The sequence below is a fragment of the Mobula hypostoma genome, chromosome 29 (assembly GCF_963921235.1).
Source record: "Mobula hypostoma chromosome 29, sMobHyp1.1, whole genome shotgun sequence".
Taxonomy (NCBI): Eukaryota; Metazoa; Chordata; class Chondrichthyes; order Myliobatiformes; family Myliobatidae; genus Mobula; species Mobula hypostoma.
Genome location: NC_086125.1, coordinates 25,024,600 through 25,043,203, shown reverse-complemented (window position 1 = coordinate 25,043,203; position 18,604 = coordinate 25,024,600). Strand labels below are relative to the sequence as shown.

Sequence of the window (18,604 nt, the reverse complement as noted above, 5' to 3'; positions counted from 1 at the left end):
AGAAGAGAGAATGTCCGGATGGCCGGGTGGGGTAGAGAGATGGAGTTACCTCTTCCCTCCCGATCCCTGTCCTGTGGTCCCTGTGATTCCAGCTGGGAGTGACAGTCGCACCAACTGTGATTCCAGGCACAGTGGAGCAGCTGGTAGAGCCGCTGCCTCACAAAATCAGCTCCGCCAGGTTCAGTACTGACACTGGGTGCTGTCCACGGGGGGTCTGCACGTTCTTCCAGCGACCTCATGGTTCCCACTGCCCCAAGTGCTCCAGCTTTCCAGTAAGAGAACCGGCTGCTTTAAATTGCCCTACGGTGTATGTGAGTGTCAAAATCTGAATGGAATTACAGGAATGTTGGTAGAATATAATGGTATATTATCATAGTCACAGATTCAGTGGGTCAAGGGGCCTGTTTCCATCCTCTTATGACACTACAGAAATTTTCTTGATCAAACGTTCTCCTAGACAAGTACCTGGACATTGCACTAATGTTATGTTGTGTTTACTGTGTCCTATAAGTCATGTATAATTTATGTTAATTTAACTTTATGTCAATTTATATTTAATTATGTATACATTGATAATAAATGTAATTTGAACGAACTCTGTAATGTCTGTGATATACAGTACTGCTGCAAAAAGCCAGTTTTCATGGTGTTTGTACCCTGCGGATGCCCACGACAATGAACTGGAACTTGAACGTGAGAGATTTATAAGGTTATTGCCAGGACTTGAGGACCTGAGTTTTATGGAAAGGTTAAGTAGACCAGGTCTTTATTCCCTACAGTGGAGTGGAGAATGACCGAGATTTGATAGAGATATACAAAATTTGATTTTTTTGTGGAAATGGGACTTGCTTTCGGTGTCTCACTACCAGCCGCTTTTCAACATGCCAAGGACCAGGCCAGGAAGACTAGCACACCTTCAGGGTGCCAGATTTTCGAGGCTCTGAAGGCAGGTGGACTCGAGGCTGATGTCACCGTCTGGTGCATCATGGAAGATGGAAGATTGTAAGTAGCGCGCTGGCTGCTGGCTGTGTGCCCAGACACCCGAGTTCTTTGGGCACAGTGCTTGGAAAAAGCGATGCAACAGACTTTAACACCATAAATTGGTGAGTTGTTTTGTTATGTCTCCCCTCTCACTGTGAAAAGGGGACACTTCTTTTTCCCTTATTCGGGAGAGAGAGCCTGTGGTATGTCGAATTACTGGGTGAATGAGTAGTCTTTGGGGTACTGTAAGTCTGTGTCTTTATTGATGCTTTGCTGCATGCTTGAGTGCTCGGTGGGGGGTGCCGATGCTTTTTTGCTGGTGGGGGAGGGGAGTTGTTGCTTTGCTGCTGATTGTGTATGGGAGGGGGGAGCTGGGTCTTTGGGGTTCTAACATTTAACTGTCATTCATTCTTTGGGGCAATCCTCTGTTTTTGTTGATGTTTGCGAAGAAGAAGAATTTCAGGATGTATATTGTATACATTTCTCTGACATTAAATGTACCTATTGAATTGTGAGGGGTACAGATAGGGTAAATACAAGCAGGTTTCTTTCCTCTGAGGTTGGGTGAGACTAGAACTAGAGGTCATGAGTTAAGGGTGAAGGGTGAAATGTTTTAAGGGGAACCTGGGGAGGGGATCTTCTTCAATCAGAGAGTGGCGAGAGTGTGAAATGAGCTGCCTGCGAAAGTGATGGATTTGGGTTTGATTTCAGCATTTAAAGAGAGACGGATAGGTACATGGATGGAAGGAGTATTGAGAGCTATGGTTCAGGTGCAGGTCAATGGGACTAGGCAGATTAATAGATTGGCATAGACTAGATGGGCCAAAGGGCCTGTTTCTGTGTTATAGCGTTCTATGTTTCTGTAAGATCTAGTGTGATTAAAAGGGAATGCTTGGTGTTCTCCAGAGAGCTGGATAGACACTCCCAATGGCGTAGAAACAACATCTTCCACCGACTAGCTTAACATGGGCCAGTCAGCTACTGATCTTCTTGTCAAACCTCAGTGAAAGCAATACTAATCCTCTCACCAACCAACCACGTGATTATCCTAACTGACTCCATCTACAAGTTCGCAGGTGACACCATTGTGATGGTTAATCTCAAATAATGACGAGTCAGAATACGGGAAAGGGATAGAGACCTTAGTGACACAGAGTCATAACAACAACCTTTCCCTCAATCTCAGCAAAACAAAAGAGCTGGTCGTTGACTTCCGGAAGGGGAGTGGTGCACCTGTTCCTGTCCACATTAAACACATTGTGGTTTGAGAGGGTTGAGAGTTTTAACTTCCTAGGTGTGGACATCATCAATATCCCGTTATGATCCAACCACGTTAATGTCATGGCTATGAAATCTCATCAATGTCTCTACTTCCCCAGAAGGCTAAAGAAATTTGGCATGCCCCTGTTCTTGGTGCACCATAGAAAGCATTCAGTCTGGATGTAAAACGGCCTGGTATGGCAACTGCCCTACCCAAGGCTGCAGAGAGTTGTGGGCACAGCTCAGCACATCACAGGAACCAGCATCCTCGCTATGGGCTCTCTCTAAACTGCTCACTGCCTCAGAAAAGCAGACAGCCCCAGCCCCTGGATCTTCTCTCTTATCCCCTCTCCTTTCAGGCAGAAGATACAGAACCCTAAAGCACCAGCCACAAGAACAGTCTCTATCTCACTGCTATCAGACTCTTGAATGGAACTCTTATACAATCAGATGGACTCTTGGTCTCATAATCTACCTTGATATGATCTTGCACTTTATCGTTTCCCTGCACTGTCCTCTTAAGCTTTTACACTTTATTCTGCAGTGTTATTGTTTTACCGTATTCGACCTCAATGCACTATGTAATGATTTGGTCTGTTTAAAGAGTATTCAGGAGAAGCTTTGCACTGTATCTTGGCACATGTGACAAGCCATTTAACCAATAAACCCCATGTCTCAATCACCAACTCCCTGGAGGCTCTCTGCGTAATCACCCACCCGTCTGTCCCCAACTTTCTGTGATCCTGCCACTACCAAGCCCCGGTTCTCTGCAGTATTGGAATCGGAATTAGTCACACGTACCAAACTACAGTGAAAAGCTTGTCTGGCATATTGCTCACGCAGATGAACTCATTACACATGGCAGTAGGTACGGTACAGCAAGAGCAGCATTGTCGTGTAGCGGCCATGTAGCGTAACACTGTACAGCACCAGCAGCTGCAGCTCAATCCCCGCCAGTGTCTGCTTCGGAGTCTGTATGTTCTCCCGTGATTACATCACTTTCTTTCAGGTGCTCCAGTTCCCTCCCACGTCCCAAAGACATAGGTGGGTTAGGGTTAGTAAGTTGTGGGCATGTTATGTTGGCGCTGGAAGCATGGCAGCCTGCCCCCAGCACATCCTTGGACTGTGTTGGTCATTGCTGCAAACAACACATTTGACTGTATGTTTCGATGTTACGATGTACATGTGACGAATAAAGTTAACCTTTAAAGGCAGTACAAGGTAAAACAACAACAATGCAGCGTGAAGTGTCACAGTTACAGAGACAGTGCAGTGCGGTAGACAATAATAAGGTAAATAGTGAGGTCAGTGGCTTATCTTATTGTACTAGGGAACCATTCAATATTCTTATAATAGTCTGCCCGATGGGAGAGGGCAGATGAGAAAATGTCCAGGGTGGGTTAGGCCTTTGATTATGCTGAGGCAGTAGGTGGAAAGAGTCCATGGAGGGTAAGCAGGTATCTGAGATCTTCTGAGCTGTGTCCACAAAGCTCTGCGATTTCTTGTGGTCTTGGGCACAGCAGTTGCCATACCAAGCCATCCAGACAAGATGCTTTCTACAGTTCATTGATAAAAATTGGTGAGGGTCAAAGGGGACGGCCAAATTTCTTTAGCCTCCTGAGGGAGTAGAGGCATTGATGAGCTTTCTTGGACGTGACACCATCGTGGTTGGACCAGGACAGGCCATTGGTAATGTTTACACCAGAAACTTGAAGCTTTCAATCTTCTGAACCTTAACACAGTTGCTGCAGACAGAGGTGCACGCACCACCCCTATTGCTCAAGTCAATGACCAGCTCTGAGGGAAAAATTGTTGTCATGATACCATGTCACTAAGCTTTCTTGCTGTGTTCTAGCTAATTGTTATTGAGTAACGGAACCAACCCCTGGCTCTACCATTGCCAACCACCCACTGCTGACCTCTGCCTCCATTCCATCACCTGCTGCCCGATGGCCCCAGGACTCCCCGTCACCAACCTGTCCTTGTACTTGATGACGGCGTCCACAGCCTTCTTCATCTTTTTGGTGAGGTTTGGTGGGTTTGGTGACAGTTTCTCGGCCGGCGGCCGGCCCCGCTTCTTCTTCTTCTTCTCGTCGTCGTCCTTGTCCCGGCTGCTGCGTGTGCTGGTGGTCGCCATGACCACCGGAGGGTCCACGTCCCGCTTTCGCTTGCGGGCTTTTTTCTGGCGCACCTCCTCTTCGATCTCCTCCAGATTGCCCTCTTCTATGGCCTGTTGGGAGAGAAAAAGACCACAATGAAACCCATCCTCTGTTGGACCTTATTCAGCCAGTGGAGGCAACAACAAGAGAGAGAGTGCCTGAATTGTGTGTGTGTTCGTGTCTGTTACTTTCTGTGCCTTTCTGGATGTGTCTGTCTTTCATGTGTGTGTGTGTGTGTGTGTGTGTGTGTGCATGTGTCTCTTTGACATTCTACATGCCTGTCTGACATGGGTTTTTGAATATGTATGTGACTTTGTTCTCTATTTGTGTGTGTGTGCCTTTCTTGGATGTGCCTGTGTCTGTCACTTTGTTCTGTGTATCCTTATGTCTGTGTCTTTGACCTTCACTGTGTCTTTCTTTTGTGTGTGTGTGTATTCCTATCTCTCCATCCATGTTGCTCTGTCGTTGTAGTATCAAACCCACAGGTACAGTTGACACCTCACAGTCTGACTCAGCTGGTTTCTCTCGGTATGGCAATATCCTCACCCCATGCAGGCTTTCCCTGGGGTGGGGTGCATGCTTGGCCTGTGATGTACGTGTGTACATGGGCCTGATGATCAGGCTGCATTCCCACGCACTCACACTCCTACCTTGAGCCACTGTTTCTCGGTCAAAGAGTCGCTGTAGTCCACCTCCTTGCGCTGCCGCGATCCCCGCCCAAACATCTTCTCCTCCTCCTCCTCGCACGTCAGCCGCTCCACCTCGGCATCGTCTTTCAAGATCCAGTTTGGAAGTTCGTCTTCCTCCATCAGCCGCGGCTTTCGCTTCGGGTTCCTGGCTTCTTCCCGGCGACGGTCAAGGTCCATCCGCTGAGGGGGACAGAGAACGAGAGGGAGAGTGAGTGTGCGAGAGAGAGAGAAGGGGGGAGAGAGGAAGAGAGAGAGGGGGAGGGGAGAGAGGGGGAGGGGGGAGAGAGAGAGAGAGAGAAAGAGAATGAATGGCAGCACATACCATCATAGAAATGGGACACAGAACTACTCGCGATACTCCATATGCAGTCTGACCAATGTCTTATAAAACCTCAGCATTACATCTTTTTAAAGCAGAGACAAAGAATTGGCAATGGGGAATTGGTTTACTATTGTCACATGTACCGAGGTACAGTGCAAAGCTTTTCTTGCATACTGATCCCATAGAACAGATCCATAACAGAGTGCATTGAAATACAGCAAGGTAGAACAATATAATGGATTCCGGTTACTTGGTCCATTGATTAATCGGGGCTGCCACTTATTTGGAGTAACTCTTAAAGAACAGAAACTAGAACACGAGGAAATCAGCAGATGCTGGAATTTCAAGCAGAACAGAAACTAATTGAGAAGATAGCTGGAACTCCCTTTGTTTATTTGGGACATTATGCTGCTTGGGACAGGAGACCGCTGACGAACAGTTTCTAACCAGTGTCAGTTATGTGAGCTTGTGTGGCCATTACACACTACACTGTGCTTAGAGTGAACAGTTTAAAAATAGCATCAGTTGCGTGTGTGTTTGCGATAAAAAGCAGAGATTTTTGTCACTAATAGTTTCTGATAAATAAGCAGTCAGACAATTTAAAATTGTTTTGGTTATGGCTGTTTCAAGCATTCAGTCTTGGAAATACCAGAAACGGCCAAAGGTGAAAATGAAAATGAAACGATTTCACTATTTCAACAAGTTATGAACTACTAAGAATTTGAAGATATCAGCAGTCATCTTGAATGTTACATTGAAGATGAAGATTTGGAGGATGCAATTGTCGAAAGCATTGGTTGAAGGCAGTCCGTTATCTGCACTAGGCATTTGTGCTAATTTTGTTCAATTACAATCGAAAGAACGTGGTAGTGTGTTGGTTGTCTGTTGTATCCGACAACGAGAGTGAACCCTGTGCAGGAGAGTTTTTACAGTGGAAAAGCCATTGCACTGGAACAGTTCCATTCTCTTAGTCTCAGAAGTTTAGTTCCATTGGTACGAGTAGTCGTCACAAACTGGGGAATTTCTTGGTTGCAGTGGATAACCATGATCTCTTCTGTGCCTTATCATGCTCTTCACTCTACAGGAAGCGTTGCAGAACCGCCTTCTTGGCTGTTGGATCTCACTATTGATCTCATCTGCCAAGTCTGCTGGAGCCGGCTTCACGGGCTGGGACGGGCATTGCCCTATCTCACCGGGGCACGAGGCTCACCGGCTACCTTCACCTCCCCGCCTGTCGAAGTGGTGTATCTGGGGGTGGTCGCTGTCGCATGCAAGCAGCTACTTGGAGCCACAGGTGAGAGCTGAGTGTACAGTGGGGACCGAAGGTGAGTGAGCTGCCCCAGAAAGGACATGACAATCTCCTTCACCGGAGATGCTAGCCCACCCTGGACACCCCTTACACAGCGTCGTACACTGGATGAATTCCTCCATCGATAACCATTAGTAACTATTACACAGTTTTACAGTACTGTAGTAGCTGTTTGGTAGTGTTCTAATCTATTCTGTATTTGTAGTGTTCTAATTTATCCTGTATTCATTTAAATACATGACTTGTTACTCAGTTAAAGGGAAGTTTGTCATTTTTAATACCATTCTAACTATTTCCATGAAACCTTGGCTAATTGGGGTAGTTGCTAAACTGGGTCAGAATGTTTTGGTCCCAATGTGTCCCAATTAACTGGAATCCACTTTCATAGAAACCAGAATAAAGTGTACAGCTACAAAGAAACTACAGCTCAAGTAAGCAACTAGATGCAAGGTACTAGGGAACTATTTAATGGTCTATAACAGTAGGGTAGAAGCTGCCCTTGTGCCTGCTAAGAAGATCTGTGAGGATGCATTTTTAAGTTCAAGATGTGGCTGGCTCCATCCAGATTCAGACATGTAGCACGGGAGTTGTATTATCATGCAGTATCTCTAATAACAGCCCCTCAAGGTCAACAAGCCTGCACTGCCCAATAACACCTATGTGACCTCGTATGTCTTTGGAATGTGGGAGGAAACCCGAGCACCCAGAGGAAACCCACGCGGCCACACGGAGAATATACAGACTCCTTACAGACAGTAACCTGTTTCGCTGTCACTGTAATAGTGTCACGCTAGCGTGAGATAGTGAAGAGGAGACCATGGGTGGGGGGGGGTGGATTTGAATTTAAGGATAGGGATTTTATATCAAAGCTTTACATGGATGGTGTACGATAAATGGAAAAAAATCAAAGGGGAGTTATAGATAAGATTAGCTTTATTTGTCAAATGTACATTGAAACATACAGTGAATTGCGCCACTCATGTCAAATCAAATGAGTGAGGATCGCGGTCGTTGCAAGTGTCGACATGCTTCAGGCGCCAACATAGCATGCCCACAACTCACTAACCCTAACCTGTGCACCTTGGAATGTGGAAGGAAGTTGAAGCACCCAGATGAAACCCACGCAGCCACGAGCGAGAATATATAAACTGCTCACAGACGGTGGCGGGAATTGAACCCCGACCTTCCAATTGTTGCTGCTGTACAGTGATGCTTCTGTGCTGCCCCTAATAAGGCATAAGGCTTCATAACCAATGGAAATTAGCACTGTTTCAGTAGAGAGGAGGGGAAAAGGAGACCAGCAGAAAAGATTAGGAGCCCCAACCCCTCCTTGGTGTGTACCCAACAGTTCTCACCATGAAGAGATCAAATTCCTCTTCGTGTCTGGCTATCATCTGGTTCACCGTCTCATCATCAGGAACCTCGTCTTCCTCCTGCAAGAAAACAGATTCAAGGTGAAAAGCTGGACGACAGCGGGAGGGCTGAGGGCAGAGACACACAGCACCCGGCCTCGCCACAATTGAAATGCTGAGCTCTGCAGCTTTCCCCGCTCTTTAAGAGGTGGTGAGGTATTTTTCGTACTGTACTTGAGGGTGCCCAAGTCGTGAGCTCAAAGCCCTGGACCGCACTGTGACTTCCCAGACCAGGACTGGCCGCTGATGGGAGGCTCATTGAGCGAGGAATGAGCCCGTTCCAGACTTGCTAGGCGAGGACTGGAACTGTCCATCTACAAGTGTCCACAGCACAGCCTTTCGGGGTGGAGTGTACTTGGACACAGAAAAGGAAATCAGGCTACATTTACAACCGCCTCGGCACATTACTAACTACATCCACTATGCGTTTCTTTTGTTGCTATAAATTGGTAATTACGGCAGTAACCAGGTTATCAGAACAGCTTGGCAGGTCACAGGATGGTTTCAAGTGCCTTGTGCCTATTTCCTGGGCAGCAGAGGCTGTGGCATTAGCTAGTGTCTCATCACGGGTACAAAGACAACACGATTAGAATCAGAATTAGGTTTGTTATCACCGATATATGTTGTGAAATGTGTTGTTTTGTGGCGTCAGTACAGTGCAAGACATAGAAAATTACTATAAAATAAAAAATAAATAAGTAAATAGTGCAAATGATGAATAACAAGGTAGGGTTCATGGACTGTTCAGAAAGCTGATGATGGAGGGGAAGAAGCTGTTTTTGATTCATTGAGTTTGGGTTTCCAGGCTTTCCGATGGTGGTGATGTGAAGAGGGCACGTCCCAAATGGTGAGAGTCATGAACCTGGGGCCCAATCTCTCAACCATCTGGTCAATGAGGTGCCTGCATTTACCCACCTGTCTTTCCAACGCTTCAAAAATGTTAAAGGTTCGAAGTATATTTATTACCAAAGTATGTAGTTTAGGTCAGCATACTTAAGATTCATTTTCTTGTAGGCATTTACAGTAGAATAAAGAAATACAATATAATTTATGAAGAACTATGCTGTCCTAGAGAGACTCTAACCTGGACCACACACAGGAAACTGAAGATTGAAACAAAATAAAGATAAACTGCCACTCCCTACAGAGTGATCATTCAGACGTGGAAAACAGCAGCAAGGAACCATGCAGAATAGATGTTTGGTAAACTGCAGCCACGACCCTGACAAGAAACTGAAATCACAAGGCACTCATCGCACTCTAGGCTGGTTTCCAGCTCTCATTTCCAGCCAGACCTTGCATTAAACCCACAGTCCAAAGATGTACTGGGTGGGTTAATTGGTCATTGTCAATTAGCTCATGATTAGGTTAGAGTGAACCCGGGGTTGTCAGTTGCTGCTGGGGTGGTGCCATTAGTAACTATTCCGCACAGTACTTCTCAACAAAAGATAAATAGAAGTCAGCTTTGCCAACAACACAGTGATCACTAGATTGATACTGTCAACAATTTTTGGGAACGTGCTTAACGTTACAGGGAGATCCTCACATGGAGGCTCCAGCTAATACTTCACCAAGCAACCTTTTTACATACTGTTTATTAGGATTCTTCAGTACACGAGTGTGAAGGAGAATGAAATGATTGTTACTCCAGGCCTAATGCAGCTTAAAAATACAATAAGCATAACAATATAATAAATATAAACATAAAAGCAATCCTATATAACACCATGTACAAGTAACTGTTTGAGTACGGCTGCAGAGACATAAGATTAGCTTATATGCATAAAGTGACTGCGTGTAGTGCACGTAAAGCAGACATCCCACCTCTCCCGGAAGTTCCGGGAGTCTCCCGCATATTAATAGTGGCTCCCTGATGCCTGCAAATTATATACAATATCACGGAAATCAATTTTTTTGAGAGCGAGAGCGTGCCATGGCAGAACGTTCCAAAAAAATATAAAACGTATGTCACCCCAGACTAGCCTAAAGTGTACCCCTACCTAATAGGGGTCAAAATAATGACAGTGTTGCTCGCTGCACTGTTTGCAACAGTGACTTTTCTATTGCCCATGATGGGTTAAGACTGTAAAAGACATGTTGAGGTGAGTTTAACAGGTGTCATTCGTTCATTAGCATAGTTAACGTTATTTAAACTAGCCGGCTAGCTGCTAAGGAGCTACTCTATTGCAGACATCCCACCTCTCCCGGAAGTTCCGGGAGTCTCCCGCAAATTGATGGTGCTACCTCCCTGAAATGAGTTTTTGCAGGGTGGGATATCTGCATAAAGTGACATGAGGTACAGGAGTATCATGAAGAGAGCATGGCCTGGATGGTGTGGGCCTTCATAATGGATGCCACTTTCTTGTGTTTCTTTACATCCCTGTGATCATGTAAGCAGTGGAACATATGGCATTCTGTCGCAGAAGTGAGAGGAATCTTATTAACAAGGAATCAAAGAAACAAAACCATTGCTGTATTAAGCAACACACACACACAAAAAATGCTGGAGGAACGCAGCAAGTCAGGCAGCATCTATGGAGGGGAATGAACAGCTGACATTTTGGGTCGAGAACCTTCATTAGGACTGTATTGGTTTTTTTTGTAAGCTCTGCTGTTTTTCCTGTTGAGGTGCAGATGGGGGCTGGATAAAGAGGGTCAGCCCAGGGCCCTCCAGCTCACAGAGGCTGAGACTGGAGTTGGTGGGGGGTAGTTAGCTCTGCCCCTGATGGAATCATTGGCCGAGATGATGAATCCCAGTCTTGAAAGTTCTCAGTACAACTCAGTAGAGATGAAGAATACAACAGCATAGTACAGGCCCTTTGGCCCACGACATTCCACTGACCTTTTAACCCACTCCAAATAACGCGGTTATTCCCAACGGGGCTGCTTACATGTCCTAAAGGGGACAATAGGGGAAATAGAAGTCGTTGGGGGGCATTAAAGATTCTGGGGGGCACGGGGGTGGTAAGCTGCACCCTAACTTGAGGCACAAGACCTGACTGACCGTCAGTGGAGCAGGCCCTTCCAAAAGAAAGGACGAGGCACTGGAACACAGGAAGAACCGAGCACTCGTCATCACAACGTGTCTGAAACTCGGCAAGCTCATGTGACCTTATCAACCAGACAGACATTATTGGAGACGCATAAATTAGCAACAAGGGTGCAACAGATAATGAGTGGTCAAGAATGCCGAAGGTCCAGCACTTCACTCACTGATTACACCAGAAGGTCGTGGCTGGAGCCCGTTGTCCAGAGCCAGACTTTGGATGGGGAACTTTCTTTCTCACTCACTTTAAAAACCCCGGCTTCACTACAAAATGTATTACACTACCGTCTAATGTGTCGAGAGAACGATAAAGTGGGTTTAACATCCAATAATCCAGCAAGTCCGCTAGTCTGGCACTGAAGTCCCAAGGCTGCGGGATTATTGGAGTTTTCCGCACTGGGATCATTGCTTAGATGGAACACCAGATATCAGAATGGGAATGGCAATTGGAATTAAAATGGTATAATGACCTGACTTGGTCCAACCAAGCAGAGTTCACTTCCAAGAAGGCCCACCAGCACCTTTACTTCCTGAGAAAACTAAAATTTGGCCTGTCCCCTAAAACCCTCACTAATTTTTATAGATGCACCGTAGAAAGCATTCTTCTAGGGTGCATCACAACCTGGTATGGAAGTTGTCCTGTCCTAGACGAAAGAAGCTACAGAAGATCGTGAACACGGCACAGCACATCACACAAACCAATCTTCCGTCCTTGGACTCACTTTACACCACGCGCTGTCGGAGCAGTGCTGCCAGGATAATCAAGGACACGGCCCACCCAGCCAGCACACTTTTCGTCCCTCTTCCCTCTGGGAGAAGGCTCAGGAGCTTGAAGACTTGTACGGCCAGATTTGGGAACAGCTTCTTTCCAACTGTGATAAGACTGCTGAACGGATCCTGACCCGGATCTGGGCTGTACCCTCCAAATATCCGGACCTGCCTCTCGGTTTTTTTTGCACGACCTTACCTTCCATTTTTCTATTTTCTATTCATGATTTATAATTTAAATTTTTAATATTTACTATCGATTTGTAATCCAGGGAGCGGGAAGTGCAGAATCGAATATCACTGTGATGATTGTACATTCTAGTATCAATTGTTTGGCGACAATAAAGTATAAAGTACTGGGAAATCTTGCTTGTTGCAGACAGAGTGAAGGCACTCAACAAAGCTGTCCCCCAATCAATGCCAGATCTCAGTGATGTAGAGGAGCCCTCACCAGGAACACTGGACAGCAATGTAGGGGAGGATGCATCGGGAGCACGGGATACAGACGACCCTGACAGACTCACAGATGAAGTTCTGCCTCACCTTAAGTGGTGGTGCGCGAGGGAGGAGGTGAATGGCCAGGTGTAGCACTTCTTCCGCTTGCAGGGGTGAGTGCCAGGAGGGAGGGATGAATGGACAGCGCTATCTCTGCAGAAGGCAGAGAGTGGAATGAGGAGGTAAAGATCTGTTTGGTGGTAGAATCCCATTGGAGGTGGCGGAAGTTGTTTTTGGTGTTAGGATCCCATTGGCTTCTCTCCAGGCCTGATGAAGGTCTCAGCACGAAACATTGATTCTTTATTCCTGTCAACAGATGCTGCCTGACCTGGTGAGTTCCTCCAGCATTTTGAGAGTGTTACTATTTAACAGTGCCATTGCAGTAGCATTTGGTTTAAAAAGAAACATCCAGTAATGTTTCTAACTGCTCTTGATAGAGATCCTCCAGGTCAGAAGCACGTTCACACCATCATACCCGAATGTCTCCCTTCTATTTAGCCATAACCTTGTGAAAACAAGTTCCCTTTGGAAAGTTACTTCAAAGCCTCTTCCAACACATTCTCCAACTGTGCATTCCAGATCACAACAAGTACCTGCTTAGAAACATCTCCATCTCACCCTCCCTCAAGCCCTCTGTAGTGTGACTATGGGAAGGTTGGCAGGCGTGGGACGTGTAGAATCCCCACAGTTCCCCCAACTTGGATCCAAAAATAGATGTAAAATTGGCAGTAAATATGTCCTCGTCTATGACAGCAGGCTCCTGGGTCTTTCAGCTAGCGTGTGTAAAACACCTCTTGGCAAAATATCACATCCACAGCGAGTGCTAACATTATTCCTGCTCTTTAATGATGTGATTTGGGCTCCAAAGGGTTTAAAGGCATATAGTCAAAGATGTACAAATTGAGGAATGCTCTGTCACAGTCCGATGATGAGATGAAGGATATACACAGGTCAGACTACAAACTAGTCTACTTACAGCACGTCCTTCCAATAGTCTTTTCTGTGCTTTAAGTTTCTATGTTGCTCTTAAACACTGTGCTATAATATTTTGTCACTAGAGCACCTCATTAAGTCAATAGCAGCCTGAATGATTCGTTCAGACAATGTATTTCATCTGGATGAACCGTACAAAATGCTGGAGGAACTCAGCAGGTCAGGCAGCATCTATGGAGAGGAATAAACATACAATGCTTCAAGGCCAAGTAGCTTAGTGATTAGCGCGATGCTATTACAGCTCGGGGCGTCGGAGTCTGAGCTAACTGTGAGGAATTTGTGTGTTCTCCCTGTTCTCTGGCTGCTGCAGTTTACTGCTACAGTCCAACAATGTATTGGTCATTGTAAATTATCCTGTGACTAGGTTGGGGTTAAACAGATGGGTGGCTGGGTGATGTGGCTCATTAGGCTGGAAGGGCCTGTTCTGTGCCATATCTTTAAATAGATAAACAAATAGATTCATAAGTAAACCAGTGCCTGATGAAGGGTCTCAGCCTGAAACGCTCACTGTTTATTCCCTTCTTTGGTGCTGCCTGATTTACTGAGTTCCTCTAGCACTTCGTGTGTGTTGCCTTCGATTTCCAGCACCTGCAGAACCTTGTGTTTCCGCCGGTTTTTACTGAGCTGACACACTAAGGTTCCTGATGCACAGAGCTGACACGCTAAGGTTCCTGATGCACAGAGCTGACACGCTAAGGTTCCTGATGCACACAAATCAGGCGAAACTACCAGGCCCCAAATCTGTCAAGCAACCCAAATCTTTTAAAGTTCCTCCCCCGACGACGCCGTCTTGCAGCTGCGCAGCTGTTCCCATGTCACCCATTCCCAGCTCCTCTCGGACCGCGCTGGTGTGCCCTAGAGCGTGGGGGCAGGTGGCATCGATCACTCACACACCATACGGAGCACTCGTACCATTGTATAGATTATTTGCATGAAGATCTGAACGATGTATGGAAAATTCACGTGTCATATAGAGTACTCCCTCCAAGTGGACCACAACTTTGTCATGCCTCAGAGGCTTCAATGACCCAGAGAGCTAAGCTAGCTTTGGCTCTTGGTAGGGTCACTCACACCAAACAGATCAAAGGGTAGAAGCAGAACTAAGAGTGGTAGACCGGTCTTCCACATTTGGGGGTTCAGCTCAGAGCTAACAACCCTGACCGGTAAAACAAAACTGCTACAGAAACAGCAATGAAGAATCCTTCTACATCTGTGTGCAATGATATTCCTGGGACTTGCAGGACTGACAGTAGTGAAAACTGAGAGGAAGCTACTGACATGATGAAGGAAGCCCTGAACACCAACACAGATTGAGGACCTTCAATGCCAGCAGCGTAATGGGCACTCCCCCCATGGAATACTTACGCAATATATAGAGTATCATGTGTTGTATGGAATATCGGCATATCTGCACAATATTCCCTTAGAGGCCACTATTAGGTACAGAAGGTACAGAACACAACGCATTTCTTTGTTATTTTCACACTTTTACAAAATATTCACATACATTTCTCCGATATGTATAATATTTGTCTGATACTCAGAACATCCTTATCCAAATACCATGAAATATGAGATAACTGCATTTTGCATGACAGTTTTGCAATATAAGACATCAATTTGCATTTCTATAAAATACTTAATGATGCAAGATGTCCTAAACATCTTCATGGAGTGTTACCCAAACAAAAACTGCTGCCAAGTTACATGAAGATCGGATGACCATGGATGTTTTAAGGAGCATTTTAAAAAGATGAGATGAGGTTTAGGAAGGTCATTGCAGGACCCAGGCAGCTGTAGAAACGGCTGTCAATGCTAACAATGACTAAATGAAGCAAAAGGAGACGGAAATGAGAGGAATGTAGACATCTTCAGATCTGCGAGGGAAGTTCAGTGCAGGCAGTGACTTGAACACAAAGGTGGAAGGTTGAGGTTCTGCTTAACAGAGAGCGGGTTGAAGTCAGCAAGCACAGGGGTGATGGAGAACTGGATTTGTTAGGACTTAGGACACGGGCAACAGGTTTACAGACAATAGAGAGAGGAAAGCGAGCCAGGAAATAGCCTGGCATGTTTAGATTTTCATTGGAATATTTGGCACGTTGTTTGAAATATTGCCAAAAACATGAAACATCTGCATGAAATGCACTGTATTTGAACTTTGTATGGTTGCTCACATTGCACAGAAAAGTTGCACTTTCATCTGTTTTAAACACAGATCCATCAGTTACTCAGGCTACACACAGTACTCACTTCATCCTGCTCCTCATGTTCCAGAATGGCCTGGAGGAAGGCTCGCCTCTCGTGGCTCGACGACTTCTGGTCGAACATGCCAGCCTGGATGACCTTCTGGTCAACGTTCAGCTTGTACTTGGCTGCCGCGAGGATCTTCTCCTCCACGCTGTTCACGGTGCAGAGCCGCAGAACGCGCACTTCATTCTGCTGCCCGATTCGGTGAGCGCGATCCTGAGCTTGTAAATCCTGAAATGAATCCAAGTCACGGCCAGGTTAGAGTGGCAGGATTTCCCCCTGCTTTCCGCCCCTGTGGAATGTTAAATCTTGGGGCAAGGGTGGTGAACCTCTGCTTGCCCAAGATGGCGCACACAAACATTTTGGTGGCACGCGGCATATAGCGCCAACCGCGATTCCTTAAAGGCCATCCATAATAAAAAGATACATTATAATCTTTCCGCCAAATGAATTGTTACAACCCAAGAGGTGTAAGGTGTTTTCATAGCCCATAATTAGGGGTGGCATGTTTGCAAAGCGCAACACTATTACAATGTCATTGATCTGGGTTAAATTCCGCCACTGTCTGTAAGGAGTTAGTATGTTCTCCCCATGGCTGTGTGGGTTTCCTCCAGCTCCCCCCACATTCAAAAGGTGTATGGGTTAGGGTTAGCGAGTTATGGGCGTGCTACGTAGGCGCCGGAAGCATGGCGGCACTTGCAGGCTGTCGCTCTGATTTGACGCAAACGATGCATTTCACAGTTTGATTTGGTGTACGTGGGACAAATAAGCTAATCTGTTTTATCTTCAAGAGGGTGTATGAGAATTAACAGGGATAAGCAATTTACTGCAGGGAAAGTCTATCAGCAGACAACCAGTATTTATCAGCAGTTAATGAACAACTAGCAACAGGCAGATTAGTTATGTTAATTACTTCCACCTGTTTTCAGAAAGGGACATTAAGCCGTATACAGATAGTGCAGTGTGGGAGGCCAGTGGAGAACTTCCTGTTAGTATTAGTAATTACTGGGCCTCTAAGCCTCCCTCTGCAATTGGATCCTCGACTTCCTAACCAGAAGAACGCAAGCTGTGTGGATTGGTGATAACATATCTTCCTCGCTGACGATCAACACTGGCGCACCTCAGGGGTGTGTGCTTAGCCCACTGCTCTACTCTCTGTATACACATGACTGTGTGGCTAGGCATAGCTCAAATACCATTTATAAATCTGCTGACGACACAACCATTGTTGGTAGAATCTCAGGTGGTGACGAGAGGGCATACAGGAGTGAGATATGCCAACTAGTGGACTGGTGCCATAACAACAACCTGGCAGTTAACGTCAGTAAAACGAAAGAGCTGATTGTGGACTTGAGGAAGGGTAAGATGAAGGAACACATATCAATCCTCATAGAAGGATCAGAAGTGGAGAGAGTGAGAAGCTTCAAGTTCCTGGGTGTCAAGATCTCTGAGGATCTAACCTGGTCCCAACACAATGATGTAGTCATAAAGAAGGCAAGACAGCAGCTATACTTTATTAGGAGTTTGAAGAGATTTGGCATGGCAACAAATACACTCAAAAACTTCTATAGTTGTACTGTGGAGAGTATTCAGACAGGCTGCATCACTGTTTGGTATGGAGGGGCTACTGCACAGGATCGAAAGAAGCTGCAGAAGGTTGTAAATCTAGTCAGCTCCATCTCGGGCACTAGCCTACAAAGTATCCAGGACATCTTTAGGGAGTGGTGTCTCAGAAAGGCAGCGTCCATTATTAAGGACCTCCAGCACCCAGGTCATGCCCTTTTCTCACTGTTACCATCAGGTAGGAGGTACAGAAGCCTGAAGGCACACACTCAGTGATTCAGGAACAGCTTATTCCCTTCTGCCATCCAATTCCTAAACGGACATTGAAGCTTTGGACATTACCTCACTTTTTTTTAATATATATTTCTGTTTTTGCACGTTAAAAAAAATCTATTCAATATACGTAATTCATTTACGTTTATTTATTATGTTTTATTTTATTTATTATTATTTTTTTTTCTCTCTGCTAGATTATGTATTGCATTGAACTGCTACTGCTAGATTAACAAATTTCACATCACATGCCGGTGATAATAAACTTGATTCTGATTCTGAATGGAGCCTGGGGAAGAGAGAGACTGTGATTCCCTGTGTTTTGTAACCTTGGCCCTCCTCCACTGCGGCTGCTACAGGGGGAACAGGTCGGACCATAACCCCCTGCATCATCAATGTTCCAGGCCGCAGGAGGACATGCTGAGGGACACACTGAGGCTCAGTGCGGCTAATGTGAAGCCTTTGAGTGAAGGACCCCAGTGTGGGCTTCTTCTCCTACTGTACCGCGGGGCCGAGTCAGGTGGGGAAGCTCGGCAAACAACGAAGAGTGGATCACACCCAGGGCCCCATGAGTGACAACAGTGCTAGGTAAAAAATGTTAACACACTGAGCGTATTAACTAAAAGAGTTTTGCACCTGTGTTTGATCTTTGGGATTTGTTATTGTGAATAAGATTTCATTTTCAAATAAAAAGCAGGGATAAAGGCACTTGCTGTGGTTATCATCCAGAACCGGGAACACACTTGAGGGTTCAAAGACTACCTTCACCTGTCCAGATTGAGAAGTCTCAGAAGTGTTGACTGTCCCTGCGGTATCTCTGATTTCTTCTAGCATTTTGCTTCAGGCACAAGGCAGTCTGTCCTGCTGAAGGGTCTTGGTCTGAAACGTTGACTGTACTCCTTTCCATAGATATGCTGCCTGGCCTGTGAGTTCCTCCAACATTTTGTGTGCGTTGCTTATCTTGATGGTTTTCAATGACAGAGTTAATTCTTGCTCTAATTACTCTCATTCTGCTTTGTCCAACCTCCCTCCTCAAATAATCTTCCAAGCTTATCACATCCTACCACCCCCATCATCTCCTGTCCCT

General features: G+C 45.8%; 1 protein-coding gene across 6 annotated transcripts in view; it reads right to left on the bottom strand.

Annotated features, from left to right (window-relative positions):
• LOC134339258 (transcription activator BRG1) overlaps nt 1–18,604 on the bottom strand; it is a 169,750-nt gene that overhangs the window by 11,812 nt on the left and 139,334 nt on the right. For all 6 annotated transcript variants that reach the window (XM_063035613.1, XM_063035619.1, XM_063035618.1 and 3 more), the window contains 4 exons: nt 15,685–15,912; nt 8,076–8,153; nt 5,051–5,269; nt 4,218–4,471 (listed from right to left, as the gene is read on the bottom strand). In XM_063035613.1, coding sequence (XP_062891683.1) covers nt 4,218–4,471; nt 5,051–5,269; nt 8,076–8,153; nt 15,685–15,912 — 779 coding nt within the window. The remainder of the gene's footprint in view (nt 1–4,217; nt 4,472–5,050; nt 5,270–8,075; nt 8,154–15,684; nt 15,913–18,604) is intronic.